A 20,468-nucleotide genomic window follows, 5' to 3' on the forward strand; every position below is an offset into this window, starting at 1 on the left:
AATATACACCCCAGACCCAGGACATAAATATACACCCCAGACCCAGGACATAAATATACACCCCAGACCCAGAACATAAATATACACCCCAGACCCCAGAACTTAAATATACACCCTAGACCCCAGAACATAAATATACACCCCAGACCCAGAATATAAATAATCACCCATGACCCCAGAATATCAATATAAATATTCACCCCAGACCCAAGAACATAAATATTCACCCCAGACCATAAATATACAGCCCAGACCATAAATATACACCCCAGACCATAAATATACAACCCAGACCATAAATATACACCCCAGACCCAGAACATAAATATACACCCCAGACCCCAGAACATAAATATACACCCCAGACCCCAGAACATAAATATACACCCCAGACCCAGAACATAAATATACACCCCAGACCCCAGAACATAAATATACACCCTAGACCCAGAACATAAATATACACCCCAGACCCAGAACATAAATATACACTCTAGACCCCAGGACATAAATATACACCCCAGACCCCAGGACATAAATATACACCCCAGACCCCAGGACATAAATATACACCCCAGACCCAGAATATAAATATACACCCTCAGACCCCAGAACATAAATATACACCCCAGACCCTAGGACATAAATATACACCCCAGACCCCAGGACATAAATATACACCCCAGACCCAGAATATAAATATACACCCTCAGACCCCAGAACATAAATATACACCCTAGACCCAGAACATAAATATACACCCCAAACCCAGAACATAAATATACACTCTAGACCCCAGGACATAAATATACTCCCCAGACCCCAGGACATAAATATACACCCCAGACCCCAGGACATAAATATACACCACAGACCCAGAATATAAATATACACCCTCAGACCCCAGAACATAAATATACACCCCAGACCCAGAATATAAATATACACCCTAGACCCAGAACATAAATATACACCCCAGACCAAAGAACATAAATATACACACCAGACCAAAGAACATAAATATACACCCCAGACCCCAGAACATAAATATACACCACAGAACATAAATATACACCCAGACCATAAATATACACCACAGACCCAGAATATAAATATACACCCCAGACCCAGAATATAAATATACACCCCAGACACCAGAACATAAATATACACCCCAGACCCAGAATATAAATATACACCCCAGATCAAGGACATAAATATACACCCTGGTCCCCAGAACATAAATATACACCCAGGACCATAAATATACACCCCAGACCCAGAATATAAATATACACCCCGGACCCCAGAACATTAATATACACCCCAGACCCCAGAACATACATATACACCCCAGACCCCAGAACATAAATATACACCCCAGACCCAGAATATAAATATACACCCCGTACCCCAGAACATAAATATACACCCCAGACCCCAGAACATAAATATTCACCCCAGACCCAGAACATAAATATACACCCCAGACCCCAGAACATAAATATTCACCCCAGACCCAGAACATAAATATACACCCTAGACCCAGAACATAAATATACACCCTAGACCCAGAACATAAATATACACCCTAGACCCAGAACATAAATATACACCCTAGACCCAGAACATAAATATTCACCCCAGACCCAGAACATAAATATACATGCCAGACTCAGAACATAAATATACACCCCAGACCCAGAACATAAATATACACCCTAGACCCAGAACATAAATATACACCCCAGAACATAAATATACACCCCAGACCCCAGAACATAAATATACACCTCAGACCCAGAACATAAATATACACCCCAGACCCAGAACATAAATATACACCCCAGACCCCAGGACATAAATATACACCCCAGACCCCAGTACATAAATATACACCCCAGACCCCAGAACATAAATATACACCCCAGACCATAAATATACACCCCAGACCCCAGTACATGAATATACACCCCAGACCCCAGAACATAAATATACACCCCAGACCATAAATATACACCCCAGACCCCAGTACATAAATATACACCCCAGACCCCAGTACATAAATATACACCCCAGACCATAAATATACACCTCAGACCCAGAACATAAATATACACCCCAGAAGCAAAACATAAATATACACCCCAGACCCAGAATATAAATATACACCCCAGACCCAGAACAAAAGCAGGTCCTCCAACCCTTCATAGTGTGATCCATCTCTGTTGTCTTCTAGCAGGTCCTCCAACCCTTCATTGTGCTATCTATCTCTGTTGTCTTCTAGCAGATCCTCCAACCCTTCATAGTGCTATCTATCTCTGTTGTCTTCTAGCAGGTCCTCCAACCCTTCATAGTGTGATCTATCTCTGTTATCTTCTAGCAGGTCCTCCAACCCTTCATTGTGCTATCTATCTCTGTTGTCTTCTAGCAGGTCCTCCAACCCTTCATTGTGCTATCTATCTCTGTTATCTTCTAGCAGGTCCTCCAACCCTTCATAGTGTGATCCATCTCTGTTATCTTCTAGCAGGTCCTCCAACCCTTCATAGTGCCATCTATCTCTGTTGTCTTCTAGCAGGCCCTCCAACCCTTCATTGTGCTATCTATCTCTGTTGTCTTCTAGCAGGTCCTCCAACCCTTTATTGTGTGATCCATCTCTGTTGTCTTCTAGCAGGTCCTCCACAGTGTGAGCCACATCCATGACCTGCTCAGCACAGTGCTATCTATCTCTGTTGTCTTCTAGCAGGTCCTCCAACCCTTCATTGTGCTATCTATCTCTGTTATCTTCTAGCAGGTCCTCCAACCCTTCATAGTGTGATCCATCTCTGTTATCTTCTAGCAGGTCCTCCAACCCTTCATAGTGCCATCTATCTCTGTTGTCTTCTAGCAGGTCCTCCAACCCTTCATTGTGCTATCTATCTCTGTTGTCTTCTAGCAGGTCCTCCAACCCTTTATTGTGTGATCCATCTCTGTTGTCTTCTAGCAGGTCCTCCACAGTGTGAGCCACATCCATGACCTGCTCAGCACCCTGCAGGTCAGTGTCCTCACCTGTCCTCTCTCCTGATGACTTGGGACCAGCTGTATTGTACTTAACCAGAAGAAGCTGAATGACTCCTCCACTTCGCTCTGACTGTGTTTTTGTGCAGTGTATCGGTCACTGTGTCCCCACAGACAGTGGTATATCTGTGTCCCCACAGACAGTGGTATATGTGTCTCTGTGTCCCCACAGACAGTGGTATATCTGTCTCTGTGTCCCCACAGACAGTGGTATATCTGTGTCCCCACAGACAGTGGTATATGTGTATCTGTGTCCCCACAGACAGTGGTATATGTGTCTCTGTGTCCCCACAGATAGTGGTATATGTGTCTCTGTGTCCCCACAGATAGTGGTATATGTGTCTCTGTGTCCCCACAGACAGTGGTATATGTGTCTCTGTGTCCCCACAGACAGTGGTATATCTGTCTCTTTGTCCCTGCAGGCAGTGGTAGTCCAGCAGGACAGCTTCATTGAGGATCAGCGCCAGGCTCTCACCAACCGCCCCGAACGCCTCACCTCCTTCTTCTCCTCCCGTCCCTCCTCCCGCCACAACTCCCTGATCGAGCAGGAGAAACAGCGCAGCCTGGAGAAACACAGGCAGGAGACGGCCGCGCTGCAGCGCCAGCAGGCCACACACGACCGGGAGAAGAGGAGGAGGGAGAGGGAGTGGGAGGTGCGGGAGCAGCAGCTGACAGACAGGGAGGTGCAGCTCCTGGTACAGGAAGAGGAGACGGGGAGGAGGAGCAGGGAGCTAGTTACGGAGAGGGCGGAGCTACAAAGGAAGAAGAAGGACTATCTGATAGATCTAGAGAGACTGAGAGACGCTCAGGGGAAACTAGATCGAGACAGAGAAAACATACACAGAGAAATGGAGAGGGTAGAACACATGAGAATGGCTAAGGTAAGATGCTATAATATCTATGATACTTTTTCTAAACTATCTATTTATATTAAAATAGATATACTATAATATCGTATCATATTCAGAATATTGTATCTAACTATACTATTCATACAATAATATCCATATAATATCTATACTCTAATATCTGTCATATTTATCAAATATTATCTGTACTACACTATCTATATTATATCTATACTCCAATATATGTCATATTTATAAAATATTATCTATATTAAATCTATAATATCTATACTCTAATATCTGTCATATTTATAAAATATTATCTATATTAAATCTATATTATCTATACTCTAATATCTGTCATATTTATAAAATATTATCTGTACTATACTATCTATATTATATCTATACTCTAATATCTATCGTTATTATAATACATCTATAATATACTATGCATATTATATCTAAACTATAATATCTATCATATTTATAAATATTATCTATACTATTTATATTATATCTATACTATAATATCTGTACTATAATATCTATCATACTTATGATATATTATCTATACTATTTATATTATATCTATACTATAATATCTATCATATTTATAATATATTATCTATATTAAATCTATATTATCTATACTATTTATATTATATCTATGCTATAATATCTGTACTATAATATCTATCATATTAATAATATAGTATCTATATTAAATCTATATTATCTATACTATTTATATTATATCTATGCTATAATATCTGTACTATAATATCTATCATATTAATAATATACTAACTATATTATATTTAGACTATACTATCTGTACTATAATATCTATCATATTAATAATATACTAACTATATTATATATAAACTATACTATCTGTACTATAATATCTATCATATTAATAATATACTAACTATATTATATATAAACTATACTATCTGTACTATAATATCTATCATATTAATAATATACTAACTATATTATATATAAACTATACTATCTGTACTATAATATCTATCATATTAATAATATACTAACTATATTATATCTAAACTATACTATCTGTACTATAATATCTATCATATTAATAATATATGATCTATATTAAATCTATATTATCTATACTATTTATATTATATCTATGCTATAATATATGTACTATAATGTCTATCATATTAATAATATACTAACTATATTATATATAAACTATACTATCTGTACTATAATATCTATCATATTAATAATATATGATCTATATTAAATCTATATTATCTATACTATTTATATTATATCTATGCTATAATATCTGTACTATAATATCTATCATATTTATAATATACTAACTATATTATATCTATATTATCTATACTATAATATCTATCATATTTATAATATATTATCTATATTAAATCTATACTATCATATTTATAATTTATTATCTGTACTACACTATCTATATTATATCTATACTATAATATCTATCGTTATTATAATACATCTATAATATACTATGCATATTATATCTATACTATAATATCTATCATATTTATAATATACTAACTATATTATATCTAAACTATACTATCTGTACTATAATATCTATCCTATTTATAATATATTATCTATATTAAATCTATATTATCTATACTATAATATCTATCAAATTTATAATATATTATCTATATTAAATCTATAATATCTATCATATGTATGATATATTATCTGTACCATACTATCTATATTATATCTATACTATAACGTCTATCGTTAATATAATATCTATAATATACTATGCATAGTATATCTATACTATAATATCTATCATATTTATAATATATTATCTATACTATTTATATTATATCTATGCTATAATATCTGTACTATAAAATCTATCATACTTATAAAATAATAGTATAGATAGTATAGATAGATATATTATCAACTTTACTCTACACTATCTATTATAATATTTATCATATTAATAATATATTATCTATACTATACTATCTATATTATATCTATGCTATATCTATACTATAATATCTATCATAGTATAGTACAGATAATGTATTATAACTATCTATATTATATATATTACATAATATCTACACTACAATATCATCTATCATATCTACACTATCAATATCTATCATATTTATAATGTATTATCTATACTATATATACTATTGTCAAGACGTATCGGTTAATGTGCGACTGCTGCTCATCGAATGATTAACGGTTTATAATTGCGTGATTAAATGAAACAGGGAATTGTTAACTCATTAACCTGTTAACTCATTAACCTGGGGCACCATGGGAAAAATGTTTTTTTTATTGAGTTTCTATTTCCCAAATTAACTCAAAGTATATCAGAATATCGATTTTACCACAGTCGCTAATTAATCAATTTCCTCTACAGTCTCGTTCTGAACGTCGCATAATCCATGAATCTGCACAAACCCGAGTCCCACCAATGAGTTCGTACCACACCAATTTAGTTGATTTTTTAAATGACTAACAAGCTAAAATGATAAGAAAAGATACATACACAAAAACACATTCGAGTCTATTGATTAAAACTTAGTACAATGGACCAACACACTATGATACGTGTCGCCCAAATTGGGGATTTAAAAGAGAAAATACATGAGAGAAGTATACATTTGCATTAGTCAGCTATGCTTATTTTAACCCTAACCTTGCCCCGAACTGGCGCTCTTATGGGTCAGAGTATAAATACGTAATTACGTGTTGAAGGTCACCGATGGGAGTCTCCGGTGGGCCGTTTCGGCTTCTCGGATGTCTCACTTCTCTGGTGAAACTCTCTAGTTGTCCTGACGATGTCAGTGTTCTTTGTAATAGTGTTCTGTTTCCTCGCCCTTGTTCTGAAAGGGGTCTTCCGAGGACAGCATGTAGCTCAGGGCTCACAGCGTAGGAATGAAAGCAGTGTAGATACAGGATTCGATGGAGAGTGGAGGCTGGGTGGTCGGTTCTGAATTCTTAGATGCAGCTACTCATCCGTAGCATGGATAGAAGAGGGTTCCTTTGTCTTCAACCTCGTGTTGCGTTTTGGGTTCGTTGACTACTCAGACATTGGCTGCAGCTCGGGTCACTTAGTCTAACATGTTCATTCTTAACTCACAGGTCTTATACTCTCGGGTCAGAAGTGGGCGTAACCGCCTTTTAGGGCAATTCTCTGGGCCAAGTTACGAGGCAAGGTCTGGATTTTACTCAGATCCAATTTAGACAATTAACTTCACATTTCATCTTTACAAAAACATTCTCTTTCATTTGGACATTTTCCACCCAACGTACAATGTATAAACATACAAGAACAACTCTTCAAGTTACACTCTTTTGGTTATAAAGTCGTCCTTTAACTTTTAACAACAAAACAAAAATGACATGCATTTTCAAATTCCAACTTTTGTCATTGCCACCATTGTGGCTGACCAAACCCATTTTCACAAAGTCCATTTATTGCATGAAAATGTTCTCAGTAGTGAGAGGACAAAGGAATTGTGTCTGCTGCCTTAGATTTACAATGGGAGTGAGGTGTCATAAACCATCTTCACATCTCTTCTCCTCTGTTGGGGGTGAGAGATCTCTCTGTAGGATGAGGACCCCGGTAACCTGAGCCGAGCAGGACAGTCATGACACTGTCTATATTATATCTATACTATAATATTTATCATATTTATTATATATTATCTGTACACTATAATTTCTATCATATTTATAATATATCATTTACACTATACTATCTATGTTATATCTATACTACAATCTCCATGCTATAATATCTGTCATATTTATAGTATATTATCTATATTATCATATCTATCATATTGACAATATATTATCTATACTACAATATCTATACTATTTTATCTATACTATTATATATATCAACTTTACTCTACTATCTACTATAATATTTGTACCATATTATCTATCATATACTATCTATATTATATATATATATGTGTGTGTGTATATATATATACTATAATATAGTATCTATACTATCTATAATATATCTGTACTATAATATCAATCATATTTATAATATACTATCTGTTCTATACTATAATATCCATGCATAATATCTATCATATTTATAATATATTATATATACTATACTGACTGTATTATATCTATACTACAATATCTATATTATTAATATACTACAGCATAATATCTATCATATTTATAATTGTTACGGTTTTCTTGCGGTGAAGGAGAGTCGGACCAAAATGCAGCGTGGTATTCTTGAAACATATTTAATGATGAAGAAAAAACGAACAATACAAAAACAATAAACGTAACGTGAAAACCTATACAGCCTATCTGGTGACAACAAACACAAAGACAGGAACAATCACCCACCAAACACTCAAAGAATATGGCTGCCTAAATATGGTTCCCAATCAGAGACAACGATAAACACCTGCCTCTGATTGAGAACCAATTCAGACAGCCATAGACTTTGCTAGAGAACCCCACTAAACCACAATCCCAATATCTGCGAAAACCCCAAGACAAAACACACCACATAAATAAACCCATGTCACACCCTGGCCTGACCAAAATAATAAAGAAAACACAAAATATAAAGACCAGGGCGTGACAATAATATACTATCTATACTATCCTATCTATATTATTTCTGTACTATAATATGTATCATATTTATTATATATTATCTATACTATACTGTATATCATATTTATAATATATTATCTGTTCTATACTGTCTATCTATACTACAATATCTATATTATTTCTATACTATAATATCTATATCTTTACTATTATATCTATACTATAATATCTATCATATTTATAATATATTATCTCTACTATACTATGTATATTATGTCTATACTATAAAAATCATATTTATAATATACTACAACACCTGTACTCAAATATGTATCATATTTATAATTTATTATCTATACTATAATATCTATATTATCTATACTATTATACCTCGTGTCTGAGCCGTTGAGTTGCGACTCCATTTTGTCCCTATACCGACATTTCGCTTGTTTAATTATTATATATATTCTTTATTTAACCTTTATTTAACTAAGCAAGTCAGTGAAGAACAAATACTTATTTTCAATGACGGCCTAGGAACAGTTAACTGCCTTGTTCAGGGGCAGAATGACAGATTTTTACCTTTTCATCTCGGGGATGTGATCTAGCAACCTTTCGGTTACTGTCCCACTAGGCTACCTGCCGCCCCAAAATTTTGAAGAGTGAATTCGTGGTGGGATTTGCCGAAGGGAGGGTGGGGGAGGGCCTTGTTTGCCTTGTGGAAGTGTAGCAGTGGTCCAGTGTCTTGCCCTCGTGCTACCTTCAATATGCTGATATAATTTAGGTAGCCCTTGTTCACAGATTTGCTTTGTTAAAATCTCCTGCTACAACTTCAGGATATATGGTTTTCAGTTTAGTTTCCAGCTAATTTCCTTGAGGGCCGTCGAGGTGTCTGCTTGGGGGTGATATCACGGCTGGGACTATGATCGAAGAGAATTCTCTTGGCTGGGACTATGATCGAAGAGAATTCTCTTGGCTGGGACTATGACCGAAGAGAATTCTCTTGGCTGGGACTATGACCGAAGAGAATTCTCTTGGCTGGGACTATGACCGAAGAGAATTCTCTTGGCTGGGACTATGATCGAAGAGAATTCTCTTGTGAGATAATGTGGTCGGCATTTGATTGTTTGGAATTCTAGGTCGGTTGAACAAAATGAATAGAGTTCCTGTATGTTGTTATGATTACACCATGAGTCGTTAATCATGAAGCATACATCCCCGTCCTTCCTCTTCCCAGGGAGATGTCTGTTTCTATCGGCATGATGCATGAAGAAACCCGGTGGCTGTATCGACTCAGACAACATCATTAGAATGTTTAATATAATGTAATATCACATTCATAACCGCACCTCCTGTCATCTCCAACAGAGGTGGATACAGAGAACTCCCTCCTCTACCTCAGACGACTCCCCCCACTTCCCCCCCTCTACCTCGCTGGACAAAGATCCAATGGACCTGGCTGAGCTCTCCTCCTCTCCCAGGAAAGAATCCCTGACCTCGTCAAAAGGGAAGAGCCTAAACCCGTTCTCTGAGGCCCCAGCCCTAAAGGCCCCTAGTGGAGACAGTCAGAACCAGATACCTAACAGACTGCTGCAAGGACAGTCACCAGGTATAACTACACTACAGTGTTGAGACAGGGAGGACGGTCAGCAGGTATAACTACAGTGTTGGGACAGGGAGGACAGTCAGCAGGTATAACTACACTACAGTGTTGAGACAGGGAGGATAGTCACCAGGTATAACCACACTACACTGTTGAGACAGGGAGGACAGTCAGCAGGTATAACTACACTACAGTGTTGAGACAGGGAGGACAGTCAGCAGGTATAACTACACTACAATGTTGAGACAGGGAGGACAGTCAGCAGGTATAACTACACTACAGTGTTGAGACAGGGAGGATAGTCACCAGGTATAACCACACTACACTGTTGAGACAGGGAGGACAGTCAGCAGGTATAACTACACTACAGTGTTGAGACAGGGAGGACAGTCAGCAGGTATAATAACCACACTACAGTGTTGAGACAGGGAGGACAGTCAGCAGGTATAACTACACTGTTGAGACAGGGAGGACAGTCAGCAGGTATAACTACACTACAGTGTTGAGACAGGGAGGACAGTCAGCAGGTATAACTACACTACAGTGTTGAGACAGGGAGGACAGTCAGCAGGTATAACTACACTACAGTGTTGAGACAGGGAGGACAGTCAGCAGGTATAACTACACTACAGTGTTGAGACAGGGAGGACAGTCAGCAGGTATAACTACACTACAGTGTTGAGACAGGGAGGACAGTCAGCAGGTATAACTACACTACAGTGTTGAGACAGGGAGGACAGTCAGCAGGTATAACTACACTACAGTGTTGAGACAGGGAGGACAGTCAGCAGGTATAACTACACTACAGTGTTGAGACAGGGAGGACAGTCAGCAGGTATAACTACACTACAGTGTTGAGACAGGGAGGACAGTCAGCAGGTATAACTACACTACAGTGTTGAGACAGGGAGGACAGTCAGCAGGTATAACTACACTACAGTGTTGAGACAGGGAGGACAGTCAGCAGGTATAACTACACTACAGTGTGTAGACTTTCCCTAGGCAGTGTAAATACGACAGTGGTTTGATTGTAGTCTGTTTATCTGTTTGTCTCCGTAGATACCCAGCACCTAGAGCCTCCTATAGATGGAGAGATCTACTTCTGCTGAGGAGACCCCTCTTCATCTCCTGTCAATGCAACGTCCCTCTCACCAGCTGACTGGAAGGCCAAGTTGCCAAAGTCCCCCCATCGTCAAACCCTCTAAGTCCTCACAAACACTCCCAACTGACACACAATAGGAAGTGGAAGGTCTCTCGTCATGTGAGTCATAAGCTCCAGCTGCAATGTTCTGTCTCAGTGCTCACTACAGATTGGCTCCTGACTGTCACCTTCTCGAAAAATATAACAATAAGGAAACTGTTTCTATGTTAGATACTGTAGGTTAAAGACTGTCTATAACAATAAGGAAACTGCTTCTATGTTAGATACTGTAGGTTAAAGACTGTCTATAACAATAAGGAAACTGTTTCTATGTTAGATACTGTAGGTTAAAGACTGTCTATAACAATAAGGACACTGCTTCTATGCTAGATACTGTAGGTTAAAGATTGTCTATAACAATAAGGAAACTGTTTCTATGTTAGATACTGTGCTCCTGATGTGCTTGACATGTTGCAATAATCTCAATACATTTTACATGTGATGCTATTGATCACATGAATCATCTTTTCTGGTGCATGTCCAAGATCGATAATCAATATGTTGTTTATACAAATCAGTCTACACAATATTGATACTATATAGTCCCATAAGAACTGGAGAAAACTCAAAGACTGATGTCAGTTGATCGTTGTTGTGGTTCAATGTTTAAGAGCCACTTGTTACTAATAGCTGAAGAACCAGAGAACACATATGGAATCATGTTGTAACCAAAAATACGTTAAACAAATCAAAATATATTTTATATTTCAGATTCTTAAAAGTAGCCACCCATTGCCTTGATGACAGCTTTGCACACTCTTGGCCTTCTCTCAACCAGCTTCATGAGGTAGTCACCTGGATTTTTTTTAAATTAATAGGTGTGCCTTGATTAAAGTACATTTGTGGAATGTCTTTCCTTCTTAGGAATGGTATACAGAATATAGCCCTATTTGGTAAATGACCAAGTCCATATTATGGAAAGATCAGCTCAAATAAGCAAAGAGAAACGACAGCCCATCATTACTTTAAGATATGAAGGTCAGTCCGTACAAAAAATGTCAAGAACTTTGAAAGTGCAGTCGCAAAAACCATCAAGTGCTCTGATAAAACTGCCTCATTAGGACCGCTACAAGAAAGGAAGACCCAGAGTTTCCTCTGCTGCAGAGGATAAGTACATTAGAGTTCACTGTCTCTCATGAGGACCGCTACAAGAAAGGAAGACCCAGAGTTTCCTCTGCTGCAGAGGATAAGTACATTAGAGTTCACTGTCTCTCATGAGGACCACCACAGGAAAGGAAGACCCAGAGTTTCCTCTGCTGCAGAGGATAAGTACATTAGAGTTCACTGTACCTCAGATTGCAGCCTAAATAAATGCTTCAAAGAGTTCAAGTAAGAGACACATCTAAACATCAACTGTTCAGAGGAGACTGTTTGAATCAGGCCTTCATGGTCGAATTGATGCAAAGAAACCACTACTAAAGGACACCAATAGGAAGAAGAGACTTGCTGGGCCAAGAAACACGAGCAATGGACATTAGACCGGTGGACATCTGTCCTTTGGTCTGATGAGTCCAAATTTGAAATGTTTGGTTCCAACCACCATGTCTTTGTGAGATGCAGAGTAGGTGAACGGATGATCTCCACATGTGTGGTTCCCACCTTGAAGCATGGAGGAGGAGGTGTGATGGTGCTTTGTTGGTGACACTGTCTGTGATTTATTTAGAATTCAAGGCACACTAAACCAGCATGGCTACCACAGCATTCTGCAGCGATACGCCATCCCATCTGGTTTGCGCTTAGTGGGACTATCATTTGTCTATCAACAGGACAATGACCCAAAACACACCTCCAGGCTGTGTAAGGGATATTTGACCAAGAAGGAGAGTGATGGAGTGCTACATCAGATGACCTGGCATCCACAATCACCTTACCTCAACCCAATTGAGATGGTTTGGGATGAGTTGGGCCGCAGAGTGATGGAAAAGCAGCCAACAAGTGCTCAGCATATGTGGGAACTCCGTCAAAAATGTTCCAGGTGAAGCTGGTTGAGAGAATGCCAAGAGTATGCAAAGCAGTCATCAAGGCAAAGGGTGGCTACTTTGAAGAATCTCAAATCTCAAATATATTTGTTATTTGTTTAAAACTTCTTAGGGCTGAGATCCCGTTAACGATCGATATGACAACAGCCAGTGAAAGTGCAGGGCGCCAAATTCAAAACAACAGAAATCTCATAATTAAAATTCCTCAAACGTACAAATATCTAATACCATTTTAAAGGTAATCGTGTTGTTTAATCCCACCACAGTGTCCGATTTCAAATAGGCTTTACAGCGAAAGCACCACAAACGATTATGTTAGGTCAGAGCCAAGCAACAGAAAAACACAGCCATTTTTCCAGTAAAAGAGTGGAGTCACAAAAATCTGAAATAGAGATAGAATTAATCACTAACCTTTGATGATCTTCATCAGATGACACTCATAAGACTTCATGTTAGACAATACATTTATGTTTTGTTCGATAAAAAAACATCCGGTGATTTTTGAAGAGAACATCAATTTACAGAAATACTCATTTTAGATGTTGATGAAAATACAAGTGCTTTACAGCGAAAGCACCACAAACTATTATGTTAGGAGAATCTATTATGTTGAAGAATCTAAAATATGAAACACATTTTGATTTGTTTAACACTTTTTGGTTACTACATGATTCCATATGTGTTATTTCCTAGTTTTGATGTCTTCACTCTTATTCTACAATGTAGAACATAGTTAAAACTAAAAACCCTTGAATGAGTAGGTGTGTCCAAACTGTTGACTGGTGCTGTATATAAATCCCCAACGTAACAACAGGTCCAATCATGACGTCCGTCAGAATGGGGAATGCAAACAATTGTGCTAATGAATGCTAAACTTAATCATTTTCACCTGACAGTATATTTGACTTGTCAACCTTTCTTAGGGCTGCTCTGTCTGTCTGTCGATTTTATTTCATATGTGGTTTCATTGTCCCCAAGATGAGTATGAAATAATACAATATAATGAGTAGTCAGGAGTTAGTTCCTTATTCAATGAAATCAATAATTTAATAGAAACACAATGTGGACCCCTCAATGGGCTCTGGTTAAAACTAGTGCACTATGTAGGGAATAGGGTGCAATAGGGCTCTGGTCTAAAGTAGTGCACTATATAGGGAATAGGGTGCCATTGGGCTCTGGTCTAAAGTAGTGCACTATATAGGGAATAGGGTGCCATTGGGCTCTGGTCTAAAGTAGTGCACTATGTAGGGAAAAGGGTTCCATATGGCTCTGGTCTAAAGTAGTGCACTATATAGGGAATAGGGTACCATTTGGGACCCTTGTTTAGCCTTCAATATAAAGATGAAGTGCACAAAATACAACCCAACATCTTGTCAGGATGATCCACAGGTGGTTATCGACCTCTGTCTTCGGGTTGAAAAGTTCCTGTAACTTTAAAACACTGATCAGGGTTTACTGTTGAATATTCCCATGATATTGAGGGAAGAAGGAATCAGCGATCCTCAGATCTCTGGAAAACCAGGGAATCAGCAATCCTCAGATCTCTGGAAAACCAGGGAATCAGCGATCCTCAGATTTCTGGAAAACCAGGGAATTATTTTGAAAGTTACTGGAATTCTGCAACCCTTCTCTGTTTGGAAAGGAAAGACGTGTTTTTAATTAAGGTACAGAAATGTTCTCTTTCTGAATAATGTCAAATAATAAAACTATGAATAAACAAATATGTAAAATAAAAAGACTGATGTAAAAGTCTGAATAATTTGTTTTAGTGTTGATCTGTGATTTATGTCAGCGTTTTATGATGAGACGTTATCTCTGATTCCCAGCTGTTTGGTGGAATGTCACGTAAAGTCATATTTCCCTCATAATAAAGAACTCTTAGGGAAGTTCATCTGATTAGAATGTCTACTCAGTTACTTCTTCTACTGTTAGTTAGTGGGGATGGCAACGCTACCAATATAGTAGACAATGGCCCCGTTCCAGCCTGTTGTTAGTTAGTGGGGATGGTGATACTACCAATATAGTAGACATGGCCCCGTTCCAGCCTGTTGTTAGTTAGTGGGGATGGTGATACTACCAATATAGTACACAATGGCCCCGTTCCAGCCTGTTGTTAGTTAGTGGGGATGGCAACGCTACCAATATAGTAGACAATGGCCCCGTTCCAGCCTGTTGTTAGTTAGTGGGGATGATGATACTACCAATATAGTAGACAATGGCCCCGTTCCAGCCTGTTGTTAGTTAGTGGGGATGGTGATACTACCAATATAGTAGACAATGGCCCAGTTCCAGCCTGTTGTTAGTTAGTGGGGATGGCAACGCTACCAATATAGTAGACAATGGCCCAGTTCCAGCCAGTTGTTAGTTAGTAGGGATGGCAACGCTGCCAATAGAGTAGACAATGTTCCCGTTCCAGCGTGTTGTTAGTTAGTGGGGATGATGATACTACCAATATAGTAGACAATGGCCCAGTTCCAGCCTGTTGTTAGTTAGTGGGGATGGTGATACTACCAATATAGTAGACAATGGCCCCGTTCCAGCCTGTTGTTAGTTAGTGGGGATGGTGATACTACCAATATAGTAGACAATGGCCCCGTTCCAGCCTGTTGTTAGTTAGTGGGGATGGAAAGGCTACCAATATAGTAGACAATGGCCCCGTTCCAGCCTGTTGTTAGTTAGTGGGGATGATGATACTACCACTATAGTAGACAATGGCCCCGTTCCAGCCTGTTGTTAGTTAGTGGGGATGGTGATACTACCAATATAGTAGACAATGGCCCAGTTCTAGCCTGTTGTTAGGTAGTGGGGATGGCAACGCTACCAATATAGTAGACAATGGCCCCGTTCCAGCGTGTTGTTAGTTAGTGGGGATGATGATACTACCAATATAGTAGACAATGGCCCAGTTCCAGCCTGTTGTTAGTTAGTGGGGATGGTGATACTACCAATATAGTAGACAATGGCCCCGTTCCAGCCTGTTGTTAGTTAGTGGGGATGGTGATACTACCAATATAGTAGACAATGGCCCCGTTCCAGCCTGTTGTTAGTTAGTGGGGATGGTGATACTACCAGTATAGTAGACAATGGCCCCGTTCCAGCCTGTTGTTAGTTAGTGGGGATGGCAACGCTACCAATATAGTAGACAATGGCCCAGTTCCAGCCTGTTGTTAGTTAGTAGGGATGGCAACGCTGCCAATAGAGTAGACAATGTTCCCGTTCCAGCGTGTTGTTAGTTAGTGGGGATGATGATACTACCAATATAGTAGACAATGGCCCAGTTCCAGCCTGTTGTTAGTTAGTGGGGATGGTGATACTACCAATATAGTAGACAATGGCCCCGTTCCAGCCTGTTGTTAGTTAGTGGGGATGGTGATACTACCAATATAGTAGACAATGGCCCCGTTCCAGCCTGTTGTTAGTTAGTGGGGATGGAAAGGCTACCAATATAGTAGACAATGGCCCCGTTCCAGCCTGTTGTTAGTTAGTGGGGATGATGATACTACCACTATAGTAGACAATGGCCCCGTTCCAGCCTGTTGTTAGTTAGTGGGGATGGTGATACTACCAATATAGTAGACAATGGCCCAGTTCTAGCCTGTTGTTAGGTAGTGGGGATGGCAACGCTACCAATATAGTAGACAATGGCCCCGTTCCAGCGTGTTGTTAGTTAGTGGGGATGATGATACTACCAATATAGTAGACAATGGCCCAGTTCCAGCCTGTTGTTAGTTAGTGGGGATGGTGATACTACCAATATAGTAGACAATGGCCCCGTTCCAGCCTGTTGTTAGTTAGTGGGGATGGTGATACTACCAATATAGTAGACAATGGCCCCGTTCCAGCCTGTTGTTAGTTAGTGGGGATGGTGATACTACCAGTATAGTAGACAATGGCCCCGTTCCAGCCTGTTGTTAGTTAGTGGGGATGGTGATACTACCAATATAGTAGACAATGGCCCCGTTCCAGCCTGTTGTTAGTTAGTGGGGATGGTGATACTACCAGTATAGTAGACAATGGCCCCGTTCCAGCCTGTTGTTAGTTAGTGGGGATGGCAACGCTACCAATATAGTAGACAATGGCCCCGTTCCAGCCTGTTGTTAGTTAGTGGGGATGATGATACTACCAATATAGTAGACAATGGCCCCGTTCCAGCCTGTTGTTAGTTAGTGGGGATGGCAACGCTACCAATATAGTAGACAATGGCCCAGTTCCAGCCAGTTGTTAGTTAGTAGGGATGGCAACGCTGCCAATAGAGTAGACAATGTTCCCGTTCCAGCCTGTTGTTCGTTAGTGGGGATGGTGATACTACCAATATAGTAGACAATGGCCCCGTTCCAGCCTGTTGTTAGTTAGTGGGGATGGTGATACTACCAATATAGTAGACAATGGCCCCGTTCCAGCCTGTTGTTAGATAGTGGGGATGGTGATACTACCAATATAGTAGACAATGGCCCCGTTCCAGCCTGTTGTTAGTTAGTGGGGATGGTGATACTACCAATATAGTAGACAATGGCCCTGTTCCAGCCTGTTGTTAGTTAGTGGGGATGGCAACGCTACCAATATAGTAGACAATGTTCCCGTTCCAGCCTGTTGTTAGTTAGTGGGGATGGTGATACTACCAATATAGTAGACAATGGCCCCGTTCCAGCCTGTTGTTAGTTAGTGGGGATGGAAAGGCTACCAATATAGTAGACAATGGCCCCGTTCCAGCCTGTTGTTAGTTAGTGGGGATGATGATACTACCACTATAGTAGACAATGGCCCCGTTCCAGCCTGTTGTTAGTTAGTGGGGATGGTGATACTACCAATATAGTAGACAATGGCCCAGTTCTAGCCTGTTGTTAGGTAGTGGGGATGGCAACGCTACCAATATAGTAGACAATGGCCCCGTTCCAGCGTGTTGTTAGTTAGTGGGGATGATGATACTACCAATATAGTAGACAATGGCCCAGTTCCAGCCTGTTGTTAGTTAGTGGGGATGGTGATACTACCAATATAGTAGACAATGGCCCCGTTCCAGCCTGTTGTTAGTTAGTGGGGATGGTGATACTACCAATATAGTAGACAATGGCCCCGTTCCAGCCTGTTGTTAGTTAGTGGGGATGGTGATACTACCAGTATAGTAGACAATGGCCCCGTTCCAGCCTGTTGTTAGTTAGTGGGGATGGTGATACTACCAATATAGTAGACAATGGCCCCGTTCCAGCCTGTTGTTAGTTAGTGGGGATGGTGATACTACCAGTATAGTAGACAATGGCCCCGTTCCAGCCTGTTGTTAGTTAGTGGGGATGGCAACGCTACCAATATAGTAGACAATGGCCCCGTTCCAGCCTGTTGTTAGTTAGTGGGGATGATGATACTACCAATATAGTAGACAATGGCCCCGTTCCAGCCTGTTGTTAGTTAGTGGGGATGGCAACGCTACCAATATAGTAGACAATGGCCCCGTTCCAGCCTGTTGTTAGTTAGTGGGGATGGTGATACTACCAGTATAGTAGACAATGGCCCCGTTCCAGCCTGTTGTTAGTTAGTGGGGATGGTGATACTACCAATATAGTAGACAATGGCCCCGTTCCAGCCTGTTGTTAGTTAGTGGGGATGGCAACGCTACCAATATAGTAGACAATGGCCCCGTTCCAGCCTGTTGTTAGTTAGTGGGGATGGTGATACTACCAATATAGTAGACAATGGCCCCGTTCCAGCCTGTTGTTAGTTAGTGGGGATGATGATACTACCACTATAGTAGACAATGGCCCCGTTCCAGCCTGTTGCTAGTTAGTGGGGATGGTGATACTACCAATATAGTAGACAATGGCCCCGTTCCAGCCTGTTGTTAGTTAGTGGGGATGGTGATACTACCAATACCAGAGGGGGTTGTGGGACATCTTAACACATTATTCAGTGTGTGTCTGTGTGTGGTGACAGGCAGAGGGGGTTGTGGGACATCTTAACACATTATTCAGTGTGTGTCTGTGTGTGGTGACAGGCAGAGGGGGTTGTGGGACATCTTAACACATTATTCAGTGTGTGTCTGTGTGTGGTGACAGGCAGAGGGGGTTGTGGGACATCTTAACACATTATTCAGTGTGTGTCTGTGTGTGGTGACATGCAGAGGGGGTTGTGGGACATCTTAACACATTATTCAGTGTGTGTCTGTGTGTGGTGACAGGCAGAGGGGGTTGTGGGACATCTTAACACATTATTCAGTGTGTGTCTGTGTGTGGTGACAGGCAGAGGGGGTTGTGGGACATCTTAACACATTCAGTGTGTGTCTGTGTGTGGTGACAGGCAGAGGGGGTTGTGGGACATCTTAACACATTATTCAGTGTGTGTCTGTGTGTGGTGACAGGCAGAGGGGGTTGTGGGACATCTTAACACATTATTCAGTGTGTGTCTGTGTGTGGTGACAGGCAGAGGGGGTTGTGGGACATCTTAACACATTATTCAGTGTGTGTCTGTGTGTGGTGACAGGCAGAGGGGGTTGTGGGACATCTTAACACATTATTCAGTGTGTGTCTGTGTGTGGTGACAGGCAGAGGGGGTTGTGGGACATCTTAACACATTATTCAGTGTGTGTCTGTGTGTGGTGACATGCAGAGGGGGTTGTGGGACATCTTAACACATTATTCAGTGTGTGTCTGTGTGTGGTGACAGGCAGAGGGGGTTGTGGGACATCTTAACACATTATTCAGTGTGTGTCTGTGTGTGGTGACAGGCAGAGGGGGTTGTGGGACATCTTAACACATTATTCAGTGTGTGTCTGTGTGTGGTGACAGGCAGAGGGGGTTGTGGGACATCTTAACACATTATTCAGTGTGTGTCTGTGTGTGGTGACAGGCAGAGGGGGTTGTGGGACATCTTAACACATTATTCAGTGTGTGTCTGTGTGTGGTGACAGGCAGAGGGGGTTGTGGGACATCTTAACACATTCAGTGTGTGTCTGTGTGTGGTGACAGGCAGAGGGGGTTGTGGGACATCTTAACACATTATTCAGTGTGTGTGTGTGAGTAACAGGCAGAGGGGGTTGTGGGACATCTTAACACATTATTCAGTGTGTGTCTGTGTGTGGTGACAGGCAGAGGGGGTTGTGGGACATCTTAACACATTATTCAGTGTGTGTCTGTGTGTGGTGACAGGCAGAGGGGGTTGTGGGA

The 20,468-nt window shown here is 40.1% G+C and overlaps 1 protein-coding gene across 5 annotated transcripts in view; it reads left to right on the forward strand.

Moving 5' to 3' along the window:
• The window catches only part of LOC139384687 (A-kinase anchor protein 13-like), a 112,784-nt gene extending 98,988 nt beyond the window's left edge, over nucleotides 1–13,796 (forward strand). For 3 of the 5 annotated variants that reach the window (XM_071129512.1, XM_071129514.1, XM_071129515.1), the window contains 4 exons: nucleotides 2,984–3,034; nucleotides 3,480–3,938; nucleotides 9,900–10,140; nucleotides 11,194–13,796. In XM_071129512.1, coding sequence (XP_070985613.1) covers nucleotides 2,984–3,034; nucleotides 3,480–3,938; nucleotides 9,900–10,140; nucleotides 11,194–11,243 — 801 coding nt within the window. In that variant the 3' untranslated portion in view covers nucleotides 11,244–13,796. The remainder of the gene's footprint in view (nucleotides 1–2,983; nucleotides 3,035–3,479; nucleotides 3,939–9,899; nucleotides 10,141–11,193) is intronic. The other 2 variants (XM_071129513.1, XM_071129516.1) reach the window with 1 other exon arrangement.
• Nucleotides 13,797–20,468: the final 6,672 nt, after the last annotated feature.

This window comes from Oncorhynchus clarkii, chromosome 26 (genome assembly GCF_045791955.1).
Source record: "Oncorhynchus clarkii lewisi isolate Uvic-CL-2024 chromosome 26, UVic_Ocla_1.0, whole genome shotgun sequence".
In the NCBI taxonomy this organism is placed as follows: domain Eukaryota; kingdom Metazoa; phylum Chordata; class Actinopteri; order Salmoniformes; family Salmonidae; genus Oncorhynchus; species Oncorhynchus clarkii.